Source organism: Hyperolius riggenbachi, chromosome 6, assembly GCF_040937935.1.
Source record: "Hyperolius riggenbachi isolate aHypRig1 chromosome 6, aHypRig1.pri, whole genome shotgun sequence".
NCBI lineage: Eukaryota > Metazoa > Chordata > Amphibia > Anura > Hyperoliidae > Hyperolius > Hyperolius riggenbachi.
In genome coordinates this window covers 153711556-153730608 of record NC_090651.1, presented here as the reverse complement: position 1 = coordinate 153730608, position 19053 = coordinate 153711556, and the positions used below count along the sequence as shown (strand labels likewise).

Below are 19053 nucleotides of genomic sequence, written 5' to 3'. Positions count from 1 at the left end.
CGGACTGAGAGCAGAATAAGTCAGGGAGACTGCGACCAAATTTCGTTTGGGAGTCTCCTGGTGTGTTAGAGACCTTTTGTCCGTGTGTCCGTCTGCTCATTGCGGGGTTCAGGCTCAGGTGGGGGCTGAAAAAGAGGATTGTAGCAGCGTCTGGGTCGGGAGCTCAGAGCTCTGGCAGCCTTTCCTCTCCGGTGCTAAGCCCCACCCCTTACACAACTTATTGCCAGCGGAGATTTAAAAAATGTGTATGAGAAAATGTCCATCCACATAAACCATAAGCTTTAGCAGAAACCATCGCCCATAAATGTGGCAAAGGACACAACTAGTCATCAATCTTGCCACCACTAGTTGGATAAGAACAACCCAGTCAATAAATATTGAAAAATAGAGAAAAATGAATCAGGATTTTAAATGATGTTCTTGCTTTTTACTCTTGGTCACAAACGAGAAACTCAATGACAATTACAATACAGTTAGGAACATCAGACTTGGAGAAGAACTTGGGAATACTGGTTAATAACAAGTTAAGCTACCATATTCAATGTCAAGCAGCAGCTAAAGTTAAAATAAAAATAATTTGATTCTGGGAATGCTTAAAGGACAACTGTAGTGAGAGGGATATGGAGGCTGCCATATTTATTTTATTTTAAACAACACCAGTTGCCCGGCAGTCCTGCTGATCTATTTGGCTGCTGTAGTGTATGAATAAGGGCCCGTTTCCACTAGTGCGGTGCGGAATCGCCGCATATCACCGCTGACAAAATCGCATGCGGATGCGATTCCGCATGCTTTTTTTGCCGCGATTTCGCATGCGATTTCACATAGGCAGGGTATATGCGATTTTAACCATGTCACTGCCTGTGTCAATTTACATTACTTTCAATGCAAAATCGCACGCGAAATCGCGGCAAAAAACGCATGCTATTTCCCTATTAAATACATTGCCTGCGATTCGCCTGCATTCCACACGCAGGCGAATTCTGCAGGGTATACCATGCAGAAAAATCCTGCACATAAAAACGCAAATGAAAACTGACAAGTGGAAACAGTCCCATCCACTTGTATTGCCTATGCGAATTCGCATGCTTTGTCTGCATGCGAATTCGCGCTAGTGGAAACGGGCCCTTACACGTGAAACAAGCATGCAGCTAATCTCGTCAGATCTGACAATAATGTCAGAAACACCTCATCTGCTGCATGCTATGGCTTAAAATACTAGAGGTGGAGGATCAGCAGGCCTGCCAGGCAAGTGATATTGCTTAAAAGGAAATAAATATGGCAGCCTCAATGAACCTCTCACTACAGTTGTCCTTTAAACAAGAAATAAAATCACAAGTGCTGGTAGACAACTCCCTATGAATAAATCACTTGTGAGGCCACATCTGGAGTATGGGATACAGTGTTGGGCACAACACTATAGGAAAGACATTGATGTTATAGAGCAGGTACAAAGAGTTCAAATTATTCAATTGAATAGAAGGTCTCACTTACCAAGAAAAGTTGGTCAGGTCAAACTGGGCTCATTTAGCTTGGAAACAGAAGATTGAGAGATAATAACTTGGTGGATATGTTTTTTTTTCATCCCTAGGTCTATTCAAAGAACAAGAAGACATGATCTACATATGGTAAAAGGGAGGTTTTACCACCTGTGCAGAAAGGGTTTCTTCACAGAGAGAGTGGTTAAAATGTGCAATATCTTACCACAGAAAATATTTAAGGCAAATTCTATGCTTGCACCTAAATCGGGGTTGGATGTTTTCTTAACTTTGACAGGAATCCACAGCTATGCCTGCTAGATGTAGGAAGAAAATACCTTGATCCAGCCAGGGTGATGATTTGTGAGGTTGAACTTGTACACGTCTTTTTTTCAACCTAAATAACTATGTAAAGTTACTTACCGTATTAGTTTTTTTTTCTTTTTAATTCATATAATTTATTACAGAAAATATAATACAAATATCACAAATGCTCATAACATTCAACATATTGTAATAGTACATAGCACTAGTTCCATCTCCATTACAATATTGATACAAAAAAAAAAAACCTGAAACAAACAACAGCCTAGCCTCTACTCAAAACAAGTTCTTAACTTGCTTCTAATTCGTAGATAACAACCATTATCTTTCCTATTATATCAAAATAACGAAAAAATTGCACTTTTTTTTTATATCTAGTAATATATCATGACACACTATGTAAAAGCACCAAAAGAGGTTCTAAACTAATGGAACAATCTATGAACCTATTTATAAACACCAGTACTTGCTCCCAATAAGGGAGCACAATAGGACCTTTACTTACCAAACGTAACAACATATCCTTACAACCACAACCCTTCCAACACGTACTGTATCATCCAATTGTGGATGCATATAAGCTAATGTAAAAATAAACTCAAAAAATTGGGTGGTCGATCACATTCAATTTTGCACCACTCCAGAGTGGAGGCGAGACTTTGGTAAACTTAGACAACCTACAGACCAACACCAATATCCTCAGTCTCTACATGTGCTTGAAAAAATCTTGTTTATTGGTTGGATACAAAAAAATCCTCAACACTTTGTGTGACAAACACCCCCCCCCCCCTCTATAAAACCAATTAAAACCATATGTCATGACACATGCGTTATTTTTCTCCCACTGTTTCTGTGAGGGTTCACTCCATTTCTTGATTGCCCAGCTCTTCCCTACACAAACCTCAACGGATTCCCAATCACATCTGGACGTCTGGGGGCCCTCCACCCGGCGCACACCCAAAGGCCTCCATTCACACACTGAGCTCAGATTTAAAGTCCTTGTTGTATATTGCACAGCAGCTGTTAATTTTCAACAATAAATGCTGTATTAGCTTCCTATTTCTATCTTGCACAGGAGTCACTGTTAAACTTGGCGGTGTCCCTTATCTAGCATGTGCTATGATAGTTGTATGACAATTTCGCTGGACCCTCCGTGTATAAAGATCTTTTAAACTGCTGCGTGCATCTTATTGTAGTCTATTGTTGCAATTCTACATAATACTCTCACCACTTCCTGGGATCAGTGTGTTCCTGGAGGCTTCTTCCCCGTTCTTATGTGACACTGCAGCTGTCCTACGTACTCACTGAGTGGGAGCTATGCTCAGGGCTCTTGTAGCCGGTCTTTGCCCGACGCTCCGCATCACCTCTAATCCTTGTGCGCAGCTATCATCAGTGCAGGAAATATTGGAGTGTAGGCTCGGCGTTCCGGATCTCGTGAGCGCTCACATGTGTCTAGACCACGCCCGCCCACTGACGCATTTCGTCCTGCCAACAGGGCTTTCTCAAAGCATAGTAGGGTTGGCTTCCTCTGCCTTAGGGATCCTTTTCAATATATTTCTCCGCCTACTCCCTACATATGAAGGGAGGGGACACGGGAGGGCAAAGCGAGGAACACCTAAATGCATAGCCATATGTACGTTTCTGCTTAACACTTTATGCAATCATATCGTTCAGCACAAATGTCCATTTAAGGGCCATATCAGTTCCACTACATCTCTCATATTCACACTCCTTCAATTTCATTCAGGGAAATACACCATATTTAGGTCTGAATTCAAACCATCTGAAACTTTTGTCCCCAGACGGTAGATCTTCATTGCTTCAATTTTATACAGATCATTTTCTATGTTGCCACCTCTTCTGGGCACTTTTTGTTTAATGATCCCCTTAAACCGTAACCCCGATGGGTCTCTATTGTGGTGGACACTAAAAGCTGACTTTTTCTGCCTTTACTATGTTTTTCACATGTTCTCCAATTCTTGTGCCCAACCGTTTTTTTGTCTTGCCAATATACAACAAACTGCAGGGACATTTTATACAATACAATATTCTTTCCAAATTACAATTGATATTGTCTCAAAAAATTTTTTTACCTTTTTTTTACCTTTTGCATCAGAAAACGTGTTTGTATGTTTCAACAGGCCACACACATTACAATCACCACAACTAAACATCCCAAATTTTAGGGGAAATTTTAGCAACCATGTTTCATTTGCAATGCTATTAAATTCAGATCTCACCAGTAAGTTTTTTAAATTTGGGGCCCTCCTAGCTTTCATATACGGTCTACCCCCTACGACATCTAGTATCTTCTTGTCCAACATCAGCAAATTCCAATGCTTTTGTAGGGTACCTTGTAATCCATACCAATGGGCACCATAAGTTGTCACAAATCTAATGGGGTCTGCACTCCCCAACCCCACTCCTTCTTTTTTCTTAGTTGATCGACTCGTTTGCACCTCATTCCTTGTCTTTTCTCTCATGTCTTGAAATTCCTGCCACACTAATTCCACCAGATGGCCTCTCTGTAGCAGTCTTAATTTTAGATCCTCCCCTTCCTTTTCAAAATCAGAATCCAATGTACAGTTTCTCCTATGTCTATGAAATTGACCCCTAGGTACTGCATGTTTTTGTGCTATTAGATGGTGGCTAGAATAGTGGAGCAGGGTATTTCCCGCCGTGGGTTTGCGGTGTGTCGCTGTTACAGTTTTTCCCTTTCCTTCCGAATTTTCAAATCTAGAAATGTCAGATCCGTCTGACCACAATCAAAGGAAAACCTCAGATTTCTCTCATTGTCCCCCAAATCATTCATGAACTGTTCTAACTGCTCTCTCGTTCCACGCCAGACCAGGAGCACGTCATCTATGAACCTCAGCCGTAGGCACACGTGCCGCTGGAAGAGGCCCATAGGGTAGATGTCCTGCCTCTCCCACAGCTCCAAGTGGAGACAGGCGGGGCGCAGGACGCCCCCATCAGGCGGGGCGCAGGATGCCCCCATCGACGTGCCCCTGGTCTGCTGGTAGAACCGTCCGTCAAACACAAAACAATTTTACTCAAGTACCAATTGCAAGGCCTCAATAAAAAACTCATTATGAGGCGCGGAATCCGGGAAGTGCTCACACAGGAAGAAGGCTGACACAGCCACTCTCACCTCATGGGGAATTGACGTGTATAATCCCTCCACATCCACACTTACAATCCAATCTTCACAACTCACCGGGAGGCCCTCCAGCACTCTCAGTGCATCACCTGTGTCTCTTATAAATTAGCGGAGCAGCTCTACCATAGGTTTAAGCTTACCATCCACATATTTTCCAAGCTTCTCCAGAGGGCCCCTATTCCCGAGACAATTGGGCGTCCTGTAGGTCTCTCCCGGTTCTTGTGAATCTTGTGAATTGTGTAGAAAATGGGGGTCCTGAAAGTATTCACACTGCAAAATTCAGCTTCTCCCTTTGTGAGCACTTCCAGATCTTTCCCCCGTCAATCAAGGTATTCACTTTAGTTTTAATTGTCAAAAACGGATTTTCTCTTAGTCTTGAATATGTAGTCTCGTCACTCAGAAGTCGTAAACATTTTCTCTATAGTCATCATTAGAGAGGATAACCATGAAACCCCCCTTGTCACTAGACCGGATGACTACGCCATCTCTCTCTTTCAAAAACCGGAGGGCTTTTCTCTCTCCTGGGGTCAAGTTGTCGTTTTTGGTTGACTTTTTGGGGGTCCAGTCAAGTTTACTCAAATCTTTTTGTACCAAACCATGAAATGCCTTCAATTTGTGGTTTAGTTGGGGCATATATCTAGATTTTTTTATGCAATTTTAAGGGTTTTGGATTAAGGAGTTCAGGGGCATCTAATTCTTCTTCCTGTTGTTCAGTTCTACCTTCATCAAGTAAAGATTCCAGATCTCTTAAGGAGGCCCTCTCCTCAATTGTCATTTGCCCAATCATTGTTCCTGATTGTTCTCTCTGATCCTTATTTCCAATATCCCCCTCCTGATTCTCAAACTTTTAATTTTAGGGCAACCCTTCTCAAAAAGAAGGTTAAATCTTTGAACACTTCAAATTCATCACCACCAGTAAATGGGGCAAAAGAAAGACCTCTACCCAACAATTTATAGCAATCATTATCCAATTCCAAATTGGACAGATTAATTACATTGTTCATTATTATTTCACTTCCTTCTGCCCCCTCACCGGCTGTATCCTCTTTTCCACCTTCCTCTGATTGTCCTTCTGTGTTTTTTTGGAACTTTTCTTTACTGTAATGGTTTCCTTTCTTACCTCATCTTCTTTTTCCTCGTCATCCCCTTCCGCCTCCTCCTCCGCTTCCTCCTGATCTAAAAAAAACACCCCGTTTTTTCCATTCTTTTGTTCTCCTCTCCCTTCAGACTCCCCTGTCTCCCCCTTTGCCACTGCCTGAAGAACCAATGGCATAATCTAGTATCCGAACACTACTGCTTCTGTATTGGTCCTGTATTGTGAGTGATTGCTGCAGATAGCATCACATAAACCCTATCGGTGACCCAACCTTTGTGAAGTGAACCAGTTCCTCCTCACTGGCAGGGTATTTTTGGGGGATATTTTAATATTATAAAATAAAAAATTGACAGTCAGAGACAGGCCACACTGCAGGGGTCGCAGGGGTCATGGTGCTGTGATTTCCTGTGGTCCTAGAATAATGCCCAGTGTTCAGGAAACACATACCTTGAATTTCCAAAATGTCAGAAGGGATGCAGCATTTGCAAAATAGCCTGCAAAGTATGAAAAAAGTGAAATACCCTTTCATAATCCAGATCCATGAAGGACGCCACCTGCGTCTTAGGGGGCTCATGACTGGTGAGTTTCGGGCCCCTAGGCCAAAGAGGTCATAGCCTAGGGTCACAAAAACCTATTTATTTTTGCAATGGTACTGGTGGCGATTCTGACGAACATAAATCGCAGCCATGGCTGTTAGCAAAGTCTGAATCTCACGACATGTCTCATGCAGGTAGAAGGCATATTGTTGTACTTGCACTCCAATGTTGGGTTCCCTACGTCTCTGCAAACCAAAGTTACGGGGGTGCAAAAGTGCTAAAATCCCCCATAGGCTTTCATTGGGCCTCCTATTTCACTTTCCAAAATCTCACATTTTTTCAAAGGGCGATGGCTCAGCAGTGGCAAATTTTCTAGCAATGTAGGGATTCTTAGTGGGCTCATGATTGGTGAGTTTCGGGCCCCTAGGCCAAAGAGGTCATAGCCTAGGGTCACAAAAACCTGTTTATTTTTGCAAAGGTACTGGTGGCGATTCTGACGAACATAAATCGCAGCCATGGCCGTTAGCAAAGTCTGAATCTCACAACATGTCTCATGCAGGTAGAAGGCATATTGTTGTACTTGCACTCCAACGTTGGGTTCCCTACGTCTCTGCAAACCAAAGTTACGGGGGTGCAAAAGTGCTAAAACCCCCCATAGGCTTTCATTGGGCCTCCTATTTCACTTTCCAAAAGCTCACATTTTTTCAAAGGGCGATGGCTCAGCAGTGGCAAATTTTCTAGCAATGTAGGGACTCTTAGTGGGCTCTTGACTCATGAGTTTCGGGCCCCTAGGCCAAAGAGGTCATAGCCTAGGGTCACAAAAACCTATTTATTTTTGCAATGGTACTGGTGATTCTGACGAACATAAATCGCAGCCATGGCCGTTAGCAAAGTCTGAATCTCATGATGTGTCTCACGCAGGTAGAAGGCATATTGTTGTACTTGCACTCCAACATTGGGTTTCTACATCTCTGCAAACCAAAGTTACGGGGGTGCAAAAGTGCTAAAACCCCCCATAGGCTTTCATTGGGCCTCCTATTTCACTTTCCAAAATCTCACATTTTTTCAAAGGGCGATGGCTCAGCAGTGGCAAATTTTCTAGCAATGTAGGGACTCTTAGGGGGCTCATGACTGGTGAGTTTCGGGCCCCTAGGCCAAAGAGGTCATAGCCTAGGGTCACAAAAACCTGTTTATTTTTGCAAAGGTACTGGTGGTGATTCTGACGCAGCCATGGCCGTTAGCAAAGTCTGAATCTCACGACATGTCTCATGCAGGTAGAAGGCATATTGTTGTACTTGCACTCCAACGTTGGGTTCCCTACGTCTCTGCAAAACAAAGTTACGGGGGGGCAAAAGTGCTAAAATCCCCCATAGGCTTTTATTGGGGCCTAGGTTTTGAGGGTACAAAAGTGCAGGTTTCTGCCGAACGATACGGATGAGCAGCTCCAAATTTTCCGGCTTTGTATGGAGTTTAAGGGGGCTCAGGGCTGATGAGTTTCGGGCCCTTACCTTACCGTTCGGCAGAACCTGCGCTTTTGTACCCTCGAAACCTAAGCCCCAATGAAAGCCTATGGGGGATTTTAGCACTTTTTCACCCCCGTAACTTTGGTTTGCAGAGATGTAGGGAACCCAAAATTGGAGTGCAAGTACAACAATATGCCTTCTACCTGCGTGAGACATGTCGTGAGATTCAGACTTTGCTAACGGCCATGGCTGCAATTTATGTTCGTCAGAATCCCCACCAGTACCATTGCAAAAAATAAACAGGTTTTTGTGACCCTAGGCTATGACCTCTTTGGCCTAGGGGCCCAAAACTCACCAGTCATGAGCCCCCTAAGACGCAGGTAGCGTCCTTAATGGATCTGGATTATGGAAAGGTGTTTCACTTTTTTCATACTTGTGGCCTCAGAAGGCCTTTACATTTTTTTTTTATTATTATTTTTATGTGCGGAGTGTGGGAAATATGAAAAAAAAAATGATGTGGGGTCCCCCCTACCAAGCTCTCTGTAACTCCTTGTCCCCCATGCAGGCTGGGATAGCCAGAATGCGGAGCCCCAGCCGTGTGGGACTTCACACCCTTAGTTATGCCAGCCCGCATGGTCCATGGTAAGGGGGGGCTCCGGAGGGAGGGGTAGCCAAGCCTTTCCCTCCCCCCCGGAGCCCTTGTTCAATCCATGGACAAGGGGCTCTTCCCCACCTCCGATGCCCCAGGAGGAGGTGGGGGCGACGACTCCCTGGGGGGGGGGGGGTCATGGTGGCATCTGGGAGTCTCCTTTAAGAAGGGGACCCCAGGTGCCCACCCCCCTCCAAGGAGAAATGAGTATAGGAGTACAAAGAACCCCTTACCAATTTCCACAAAGGGTTAAATGAAATAAAAACATAACCACAAAAAAAATCCTTTAATGTTCTTAATTAAACCAGAAATACTTACCTGTACCTTTAAAAAAATGTTCCCATGACAATATCCTCGGTAAACGATGCAATGAATACAGTATCCTCTTATTTCGATCTTCAATTAAGTTGATTGAAGATCTCCGACGCCCCCTATGTAGCAGATAATGCGTCCTTTGGGACGCATAGCTGCCGGCTCCCACTGTCTCTCCCCACCTGCCTTCACCTGTCACCCTCACCTAGGTTGGCACCTAGTGCACCCATGGGTGCACCGGGTGCCAGCCTAGGTGAGGGTGACAGGTGAAGGCAGGTGGGGAGAGACAGCGGGAGTCGGCAGCTATACGTCCTGTACAGGACGCATTCTAAGCTATACTAACGGTTCATGAATCATCAGGTTCTTTTTAATCAATCAGTTCTTTTTTAATGAATCGGCTCTTTTTTCTTTGAAACTGTAAAATCGATTTTCTCAAAAAGTATAAGGTCTTTTTGAAAAAAATGTTTTTCTCTTTTAATCACTGCCCTCCTCTACATACCCTGCAAATTTGGTGTTTTACTATGTAAGGGGACTTTGCTATTAACCGCTAAAGTCGGCGGGCATTAAAGTCTATGGGCTAACCAAACTTTTTTTGAAAAAACTTCCTGGTTCACTGCAAACGCAAACCACCCAAAGTTCACCTGGAACCGTTCGCCGGCGAACCATTCGGGCCATCTCTACTCCCAGACAGCGAGCTTTAGGAGTTGGGGTTATTGGGGTGTTATCTACATTGATTGTGACTATGGGAGGTAGAACAGAGAGTGAAGGTGGAAATATCACAATCTCCATTTTGCTCATGTTGAGTTTAAGGGATAACATAAATGTAGCTATAGCTGATAGACAGTTGGGGACTTTAGATAGTAGTGTGGAGAGGTCTGGGGAGAACAATAATTTTGGGTGTCATTAGCATAGAGGTGATATTGAAAACCAAAAGAGCTTATTTTTGGTCCCAGGCCATGAATGTAAATGGAAAGGAGGGGGGGAGGGAGACCATGAAGGAACGTCCAGACAGGTAAGAGTTGATCCAGGAATGTGCTAGGCCCTTGATTCCCAGTGATGAGAGGGTCTGGAGAAGCAGGGTATTATCAACAGTGTCAAACTTAGAGGACAGATCTAGGATTATTAGTACAGAAAATCTGCCTTTGGATTTAGCGACTAGGAGATCATTGGCAACCTTAGTAAGAACTGTTTCTGTGGAGGGCAGAAGCCTGACTGGAAGGGGTCCAACAGTCAGGGAGTTAGCAGAGAGAAAGTAAGACAGCTCTGAGCAAATGTAGCGTTCCAGCAGTATGGAGGCAAAGGGAAGGAGAGAGACTGAACGGTAATTAGAAAGGGCAGTAGGGTCTAAGGAGGGTTTTTTTGATTAGGGGTGTTATGATAGCTTGTTTAAATGAAGAAGAGAAAATAGCAGTAGAGATGGAGAGGTTAAAGAGCGTTGTTAAAGCAGAAATGAGGGAGGAGGAGAGCTGGGGGATAAGATTATAGGGATTAGGGGTCTACATGAAAAGGGCGCCGGTAAAAAAGGGCGCCTGGTGGAGCCCATATATATACCAACTTCGGCTACAAAAAAGGCGCCTGGTGTAGCCCATATAAAGTTCGGCTACAAAAAAGACGCTTGGTGTAGCCCATATAAAAACTTTGGCTATAAAAAAACCAAGGCGCCTGGTGTAGCCCATATAAAAACTTCGGCTACGAAAAAACTCCGGGATGTGTTAATTACTATTCCCCCTCCAGGCCGCCATGGATAGTGGGGGAATGAAATAATTCGGCTTCCAGCGCTTGTAGCCCCTATACAAACTTCGGCTAGAAAAAAACTCCGGGATGCGTTAATTACTATTCCCCCTCCAGGCCGCCATGGATAGTGGGGGAATGAAATAATTCGGTTTCCAGCGCTTGTAGCCCATATACAAACTTCGGCTAGAAAAAAAAGTCAATAATATGGGCTACAGAGGGGCAGCTTACTGTAGCCGAAAAAAATATGGGCTACAAAGGGGGCCCGCTTGTAGCCGAAAACCTTGTAGCCGAAAAAATATGGGCTACAAAGGGGAGCCCACTTGTAGCCTATATCAAAACTCGGGCGCCCTTTTCTACACCTTGTAGCCCATATTTCCAGAAATAACATTGATGTCTATGGCGGCGCCCTTTTCATACAGGCAGCTCGGGCGCCCTATTCAACCGATCCCGGGATTAGGGTCCACAGCACAGGTAGTGAGTTGAGATTTAAAGATTAGTGAAGAAAGGCACTGTTCAGTTAATGCAGAGAAGGTTGTTAGTAGAGAGGAGGCTCGAGTGAGTGACTGGTCATGTAGAGAGGAGGAGTTGAGAATTGGGAGAAAGGAAGAGGTGAGTGAAGTGGTGAAGAGGGTTGCTTTTGAAAGCTGTTCTGTAATGTTTCAATGTTGTTCATGAAGTATGCTGCAAAGTCTTCTGCAGACAAGCATGTGATTGTAGGGCGAGGCAGGGGGTGTAAAAGAGATCTGAAGGTGTTAAAAAGTTGTTGAAATGTGTGGAGAAGTATATTTATATTGCAAGTGAAAAAGCATCCCTGAGCTGGAGCAGTGCATTTTTGTAATGGAGGAAGTCATCTGCAGTGGAGCTTTTCCTCCATCTCCATTCTGCTGCCCTGGAGCGTCTTTTCAGTTTTTTGATGGGTTCAGTCAGCCAGGGCTGTCTGTTGATGTACAGGGGCGGGTGTTGGTGAGAGGGGCTGCTGTGTCCATTACAGCAGTGACTATGGTGGAGTCGTAGGTGGATGCTGTCTCAGGGTCAGTGTAGGATGACAAGAAGCCCAGGGGTTTCAAAGAATCAGCCAGGGAGCAGAGATTGAGGTTGCAATAATTCCTGCATAAGCAGGTTGGCTGCAGTACTGGGGCTGGAGAAGGCAGGGAGGGACTGATTGTGAAAGATATGAGATTGTGGTATGAAAGGGGGGATGGAGCGTTAATAAATGTAGAAACTGGGCAGAGCTGGGTGAAAACTAGGTCCAGAGTGTGGCCATCTTTGTGGGTGAAAGTTGAGGACCATTGGGAGAGGTCATAGGAGGAGGTGAATGAGAGGAGTTTAATGGTAGTGGAGCAGTTAGTGTCTACAGGGATGTGGAAGCCCTCAATGATGATGGAAGGAATATCAGTGGATAGAAAGTGGAGAAGCTATGCGGAGAAATAGTTGGTGAAGGTGGAGGCTGGTCCGGGAGGACGGTTAGATGACCGCAACCTGGAAGTGATGAGGAGAGTAGATGCGGACAGCATGATCCTCAAAAGAGGAAAAAAACGGAGAAGGCACAGGTGCAAATGGTATATAGGAGCAGTGTTTGGAGAAAAGAAGTCCCCACCTCCATGTTTGCCACCCAATCTAGGTATGTGGCTAAACTTAAAGGGACTCCGAGCTCAGCCAAAAAATGAAAGTTGTACTCACCTGGGGCTTTCTCCAGCCCAGTGCTGGTCGGGAGGTCCAACGACGGCGTCCTGGCTCCTCTCCATGTCCCCGCTCCGGAATAGCTGACCGGCCGCAGCCCGGCCGACACTCGGCCGAGTGTCGGGCTGCTTCTTCCGCGTATGACGCGGCTGATGTCACTCATCGGCTGCCTCGCGTCATCACGGCGGCCGGCGTGGCAGTACTGCGCATGCGCGTTTAAAGCGCGCATGCGCCGTACTGCCACGCCGGCCGAGTGTCGCCCGGGCTGCGGCCGGTCAGCTATTCCGGAGCGGGGACATGTAGAGGAGCCAGGACGCCGTTGTGAGACCTCCCGACCAGCATTGGGCTGGAGAAAGCCCCAGGTGAGTACAACTTTCATTTTTTGGCTGAGCTCGGAGTCCCTTTAAGTCCACAATATGAGAGGACAGCTGGAGACACAGTATCAGATAGGGCTAGCATGTCTCAGTGCTGTTTAACCTCCCTGGCGGTGCATTTCTGTCTGGAATTATGAGTCAAAAGTGGTACATTGTTTTTCAAGAATTGTAGGCATCCAATTAAGTCATAACTCACCAATATATGCCAGAATAAAAGCCTGGTAGACATTCTGCATATAAATAAAAGACTAGAACACAAATTTGTTGAATTAATTACATTTATGAATAAACTAAAAAGTTGTGAAACTGTACAAATAATGCAGGCAGAAAGTAGTCAATATCCAAGCTGAAGTCGGTGCAGGCGGCAGGCAGAAAGTAGTCAAAATCCAGGCAGAGGATCAATTATTGTTCCTGCAGGTCCGCTTTGAAAATAAATTGTGGAAGTTGGTGTGTGTGGGTGCAGGGTAATTGGCATGAAGTTATCAGGTGTACGTGGAAGGCTGCAATGAGGATATCTCAGGGTTTCATAGATATGATCCGATGGATGTAAGGGAAGGGGAAAAAAAGCAGATCATACCAGGTGTTAATTCAGCCGATGAACAGCCGTGCAGAGTTTTGTGGTTGTTCTCTTCTGTTCAATTCTGGGCTAATTCTGGGCTACTAATATGCCCTTAAAGTTATGCCCTTTAAGATTATGCTCTGCTGACCAAGGTCTTGCCGACCTTGTGAGATCTACTACTAAAGGCCCTGAGTTTGAAGTTAATAGGCAGAATGATATCAGGTGGGAATAGGCTAGCCAATTTGACTCACAGGGGCAGGGCTAGTCTAAACATATGCAAAGACTCTATTGAACAAGTAAGAGGTAACAGGGAATAGCCTCAGTTAATTATGCATACAATTTGGGAGGGAAAAATAAGCTAATGCAGAGTTCAATCAGAGAGGGGATATTGCATGGAAATCTATATGCATACCATTTGAGATGTATTAACAGAGAAGTGTGCTAGGGTCAAAAAGACAATGCTAAAGTAGAAAAAAAAATAACCTCAATTTAGGTTGAAAAAAATGTACATGTGATCTTAATATTGTATGAGTAATTTATTTAGACAAAACACTTTGTAATAATTGAATTAATTAAAACCATGCTAAAATATCATGCCCCATAAAACTCATTACCAACAATATATCATATGCAATATCTAATTGTTTGCACCTCACAATAATAATGTACCCCAATACCAGGAACTCAATTACTGAGGCCCCGGGTGGTTGAACCTGGGTACAGTGATAGTGCAAATTAGTGTTAAACAATACAATATCCATATCTCTGTGCAAAAATCAATAAAAGTGAAGGAAAAAAAACATATATCGTTCATGCAAAAAACTTAGTATCAAAGTGCCAGTGCTAGGACATCTATATAGACATTGTATTCTAGTGCTAATGGATTAACTCATGATCAGTGAAGCAGCCCATAGAAATAAAGTGCATAGTGTACAGCAATAAATAAATACGCAGCCCAGGGAAGTAAAGACTGGTGTAGGCAGCCACATTGGTAGTGTGGCAAGGAAAGACACATGACCCCCTTAACATACCCACTAGTTCCCCAGGTGTTACCCCGTTTTATCAAGGAGAGAGGACAACCATGATGTATCGCCTGCAGTACAATGTTTAAATCAGAAAGAGCAGGGGGCATGTGCCTAATCATTTCAATATTTACTAATCTTTTTGTTTTTTTCCCCATATGTCCAATCAAAAAGCCTGAATAGAGCGCAAGCTTGAGAGTTCAAACAAGGTAAAAGAAACATTGCTGCACTCACTCTCCTCGTGTCGAGGTGCAGGATTCAGAGAGCAATACCAGAGGAAAATGGAATAGCCACACTCTCTGACGGGTGGCATCCAAATTACTTTATTGAGCAACCACGAGACAGAAGTAAAAGACTGTCATGTTTCGGACAACAATATCCTTACTCATAGCCCCATGAGTAAGGGGCTATGAGTAAGGATATCGTTGTCCTAAACATGTCAGCCTTTTACTTTGCTCAATAAAATTGTTTAGATGCCACCTGTCGGTGATTGCGGATATTCCATTTTCCTCTAGTGCGCAAGCTTGATAAGTATGATTTAGGATCAGAAAGCCCTAAACATGCTTTCTCCTTTAATTATAATATTATATGCTACTCTAGAAGTCTTCTTATGCTAGATAAATCAAACAAACATTGTTTTTAGAGATTTAAAAACATGACGGGGTAAATGAATTGGCAAAATGAACATACAAAACAACAATCTTGGTAACGCATTCATCTTAAGTATATCCACACTACCAAACCATGGAAAATGAATCCTAGACCATCTCTCCCAGTCTCTTTTAATAGAACTGAGTAAAGGTGGAAAATAAAGAGTTAAAATCTTAGACATATCCTTAGGCAACATGATCCCTAAATATCTTATTGCAGTTTCCTTAAAAGGAAAGGGGTAATCCAGTCTTATCTGTCTTAACAAAGATCCACCAGTGGAGATGTTGGGAGCCTTTGATTTTAACATACCATATATACTCGCATATAAGCAGACCCACGTATAAGCCGAGGTACCCAATTTTCCCTCAGAAACTAGGAAAAAGTGATTGATCTGTGTATAAGCCCCTCCCCAGTATAGCCCCCTCCACAATAGCCAGATGGGCCCCCAGTAAAATTCAGCCCCCTCCCCACAGCCAGATGTTCCCAAGGATGATACAACGGTGTCTCAAGATGCCACGAAATGGCTTAATAGATATGAGACACAGCTATTTCCACACAGGAAGAATCCCCGATCAGGCACAACGACTCAGTCTGCAACCGAGTTTTCAGTAGGAACAGAGAGATTGGGATCGACAGTGACTTCACACACATACAATCGTTATCTGCAATAAATGGTAGTCTGCCAACACCTACCTTTAAAGTGAACCTGAAGTAAGCGTGATATGGAGGCTGACATATTTATTTCCTTTCAAGCAATACCAGTTGCCTGGCTGTCCTGCTGATTCTCTGCCTCTAATACTTTCAGCAATAGACCCTGAACAAGCATGCAGCAGATCAGGTGTTTCTGACAATATTGTCAGAACTGACAAGATTAGCTGCATGCTGGTTTCTGGTGTAATTCACTACTACTACAGCCAAATAGATCAGCAGGATGACAGGGAACTGGTATTGTTTAAAAGGAAGGAAATATAGCAGCCTCTAAATCACTTTCACGGATTCACTGTGAAGGCAGTAAAAACCTCTCAGAGCTATTCTAGCCTGCAAGAAAACGTGTTAGAATATTTGTACACCACAACTTATAAATGGTAACAGCTCCACAGGCTAGATCCATTCCATGATATACTCAAAAACAGGTAGAAAGCCTTTTAAATAATTTGAATCACTTATTTAGTAAAAATAGTGTGTTACAAAATTAGTATAGAAAAATGATAGAATTACCAAAGTGAACGGGTAATAGCCAGCAGTCATAAAATAAAAAGGGATTTATAAATAGAAAAGAATACTCAAGTGAAAATTGTCCGTCCTTTGTGGTATTGAGTTGTACAAATCCTTAGTTTGATTTTGAGGCCAGCATAATGGTCCTCCTATCTGGACTTCAGATGTTTCCGTAGTGATGGTAAGTGAAGCACTCTCTTCAAGCGCAATTAGACAGTTTAACTTCCCTGGCGGTAAGCCCAACCTGAGGTCTGGCTATGCGCGCAGGAGGATTTCTCAGGCCCTGCTGGGGCGATTTGCATAATTTTTTTTTGTACACACAGCTAGCACTTTGCTAGCTGCGTGTACTTCCCGATCGCCGCTGCTCTTCGCCCATTCACCGCTATCTGCAGCGCCGCCCCCCCAGACCCCTTGCGCAACCTGGCCTATCAGCGCCAAGCAGCACTGAGGGGTGGATCGGGACTCCAGATGACGTCACCATGTCGATAACGATCGTCGCCATGGGGACGGGGGAAGCCAAACAGGAAATCCCATTCTGAACGGGATTTCCTGTTTGCGCTGAATGCCGGAGGTGATTGGAGGGGGTGGGGGGATGCCGCTGCACTGCAGCTATCATGTAGCTAGCGCTAGGCTAGCTACATGATTACAAAAAAAAAATGTAAGTGCTGCGCTGCCCCCTGGCGGTTTTAATAGACCACCAGGGAGGTTAATTAGATCCAAAATGAGGGCAAGGTCTAGCCACCATGTTGTGGTGCATGACAAACACCACAACATACCAGTCACAACGAAAAAATTTTAACATGACTTGTATTTCCCCCGCACCAACATACTGAACATCCATCTCTTTTAAATACTGCGTATATAAATGCCAATCAACGGGCAGCACAACATGGCCACATATATTGTGTGAGTTGATTCACCAGGCGGATCAGACAATCTGCCTCTTTTCAGTTGCTCATCTAGTCGTTTGCCATGTGTACACCCACCTGATTGTTTTCAGATGACAATCATGGAGTTTGGTTGAGCATGTATGGGCCTTTAGAATCAGTGTTTTTCAGCCATGAAAAAACTTGAAGAAAACAACTGGCTTCATTTCAGGTGCAGTTTTTTCAAAGGACCGTTTTATTGGATAGTTTTATTTAGTCTATATCACACAGTAAATTCAAAGTATAATTTCAGCTGCCATTATTCACCTTGATTCAAAATGTAACCGTCAACTAATCTATTATATGATAAGCCATAATGACAAATATGTACAGAAGGTTTATTTAAAATAATTGTATCCTTTACTTTTTTGCAGAGCCATGCACAGTCACATATATGGCCATGGAAAAAAACAACATTCAGCTGGCATATAAGGGAGACAAAACATTGTACAGTGAACATCTTGACCACATAACATTCAGCTGTAAACCAGGCTACTATGAGCCATCTTCTACAACAAACCTGTTGAAAGTGCAGTGCATAGATGGTGTGATGCTGCTACCAAAATGCTCAAAACCTGGTAAGTATATTTGTTCTGTTCTATAAAGATAAATGTAATAACTGCTCTTAGGTATGTCCATAATAGTGCTGAGGAATCCAAAAATGAATAAAACATTTTTAGTTACAAAAATTAATAAAACAACACAAATAAATGCACTATACTAAATATATAAACTATAGGCTGCGGTTGCTATTAGTTACGTTCCTTCGTGTAGTCTTGTTCTTGCCTGTGTGGATGCTTGCTGGTGACTAGTAGTTAACCTGATTGCTCTGCTTCTGAGGACATAACTATAAGCTGCGGTTGCTATTAGTTACGCTCCAATCTGTAGTCCTGTCTTGTATCTGTATGAATGTATGCTATCGGTAGAGCAGCGTTTAGTCTTGCAAGCATGCTGCCTATCTTTCTGTTATCTGTCTTGTTACTTAGCCAGCGGCTCAGACAGCAGCCGCCCTGGGCAACAGTCAATCAGTCAGTCTGTTATGCTGGATACACACGGTGCCTCAGGGGGTGATTAGAGGGGATAATAGATGCAATCAATGCACTGGGGAGGTGATCGGAAGGGGGTCTGAGGGGGATCTGAGTGTTTGGCCGAGTGATCAGGAGCCCACACGGGGCAAATTAGGGCTTGATCTGATGGGTAGGTGTGTTAGGGGGTGACAGGTGGTGACAGGAGGTGATTGATGGGTGTCTCAAGGTGTGATTAGAGGGGGGAATAGATGCAAGCAATGCACTGGGGAGGTGATCGGGGGGGTGCTGAGGGCGATCCGAGGGTGTGGGCGGGTGATTGGGTGCCTGCAAAGGGGCAGATGAGGGTCTGATCTGATGGGTATGATGGGTAGCAGTGACAGGGGGTTATTGATGGGTGATTGATGGGTGATTAGAGGGGAGAACAGATGTAAATAATGCATTGGAGAGGTGTTAAGGCAGGGTCTGAGGGTGATCTGAGGGTGTGGGCGGGTGTTTAGGTGCCCGCAGGGGGCAGTTTAGGGTCTGATCTGATGGGTAGCAGTGACAGGTGGTGACAGGGGGTGACGGGGCGATTGATAGGTGATCAGGGTGTGAATAGAGGGGAGAATACAGTGGGTTGCAAAAGTATTCGGCCCCCTTGAAGTTTTCCACATTTTGTCATATTACTGCCACAAACATGAATCAATTTTATTAGGGATGCTCATTCGGATTCCGCGGAAATGCAATTTCCGAAATTCCGATCGGAAATTGCATTTCCGCATCGAAATCCGGAAATCGGTAATGCAAGTGCCGTAGGCGGATTTCCACCCGACTTTAACATCGATTTTCTCAAAAACTATAAGGTATTTT

The 19053-nt window shown here is 44.0% G+C and overlaps 1 protein-coding gene across 2 annotated transcripts in view; it reads left to right on the top strand.

Moving 5' to 3' along the window:
- LOC137521184 (coagulation factor XIII B chain-like) overlaps positions 1-19053 on the top strand; it is a 701298-nt gene that overhangs the window by 426313 nt on the left and 255932 nt on the right. For both annotated transcript variants that reach the window (XM_068240112.1, XM_068240111.1), the window contains one exon: positions 17551-17754. In XM_068240112.1, coding sequence (XP_068096213.1) covers positions 17551-17754 — 204 coding nt within the window. The remainder of the gene's footprint in view (positions 1-17550; positions 17755-19053) is intronic.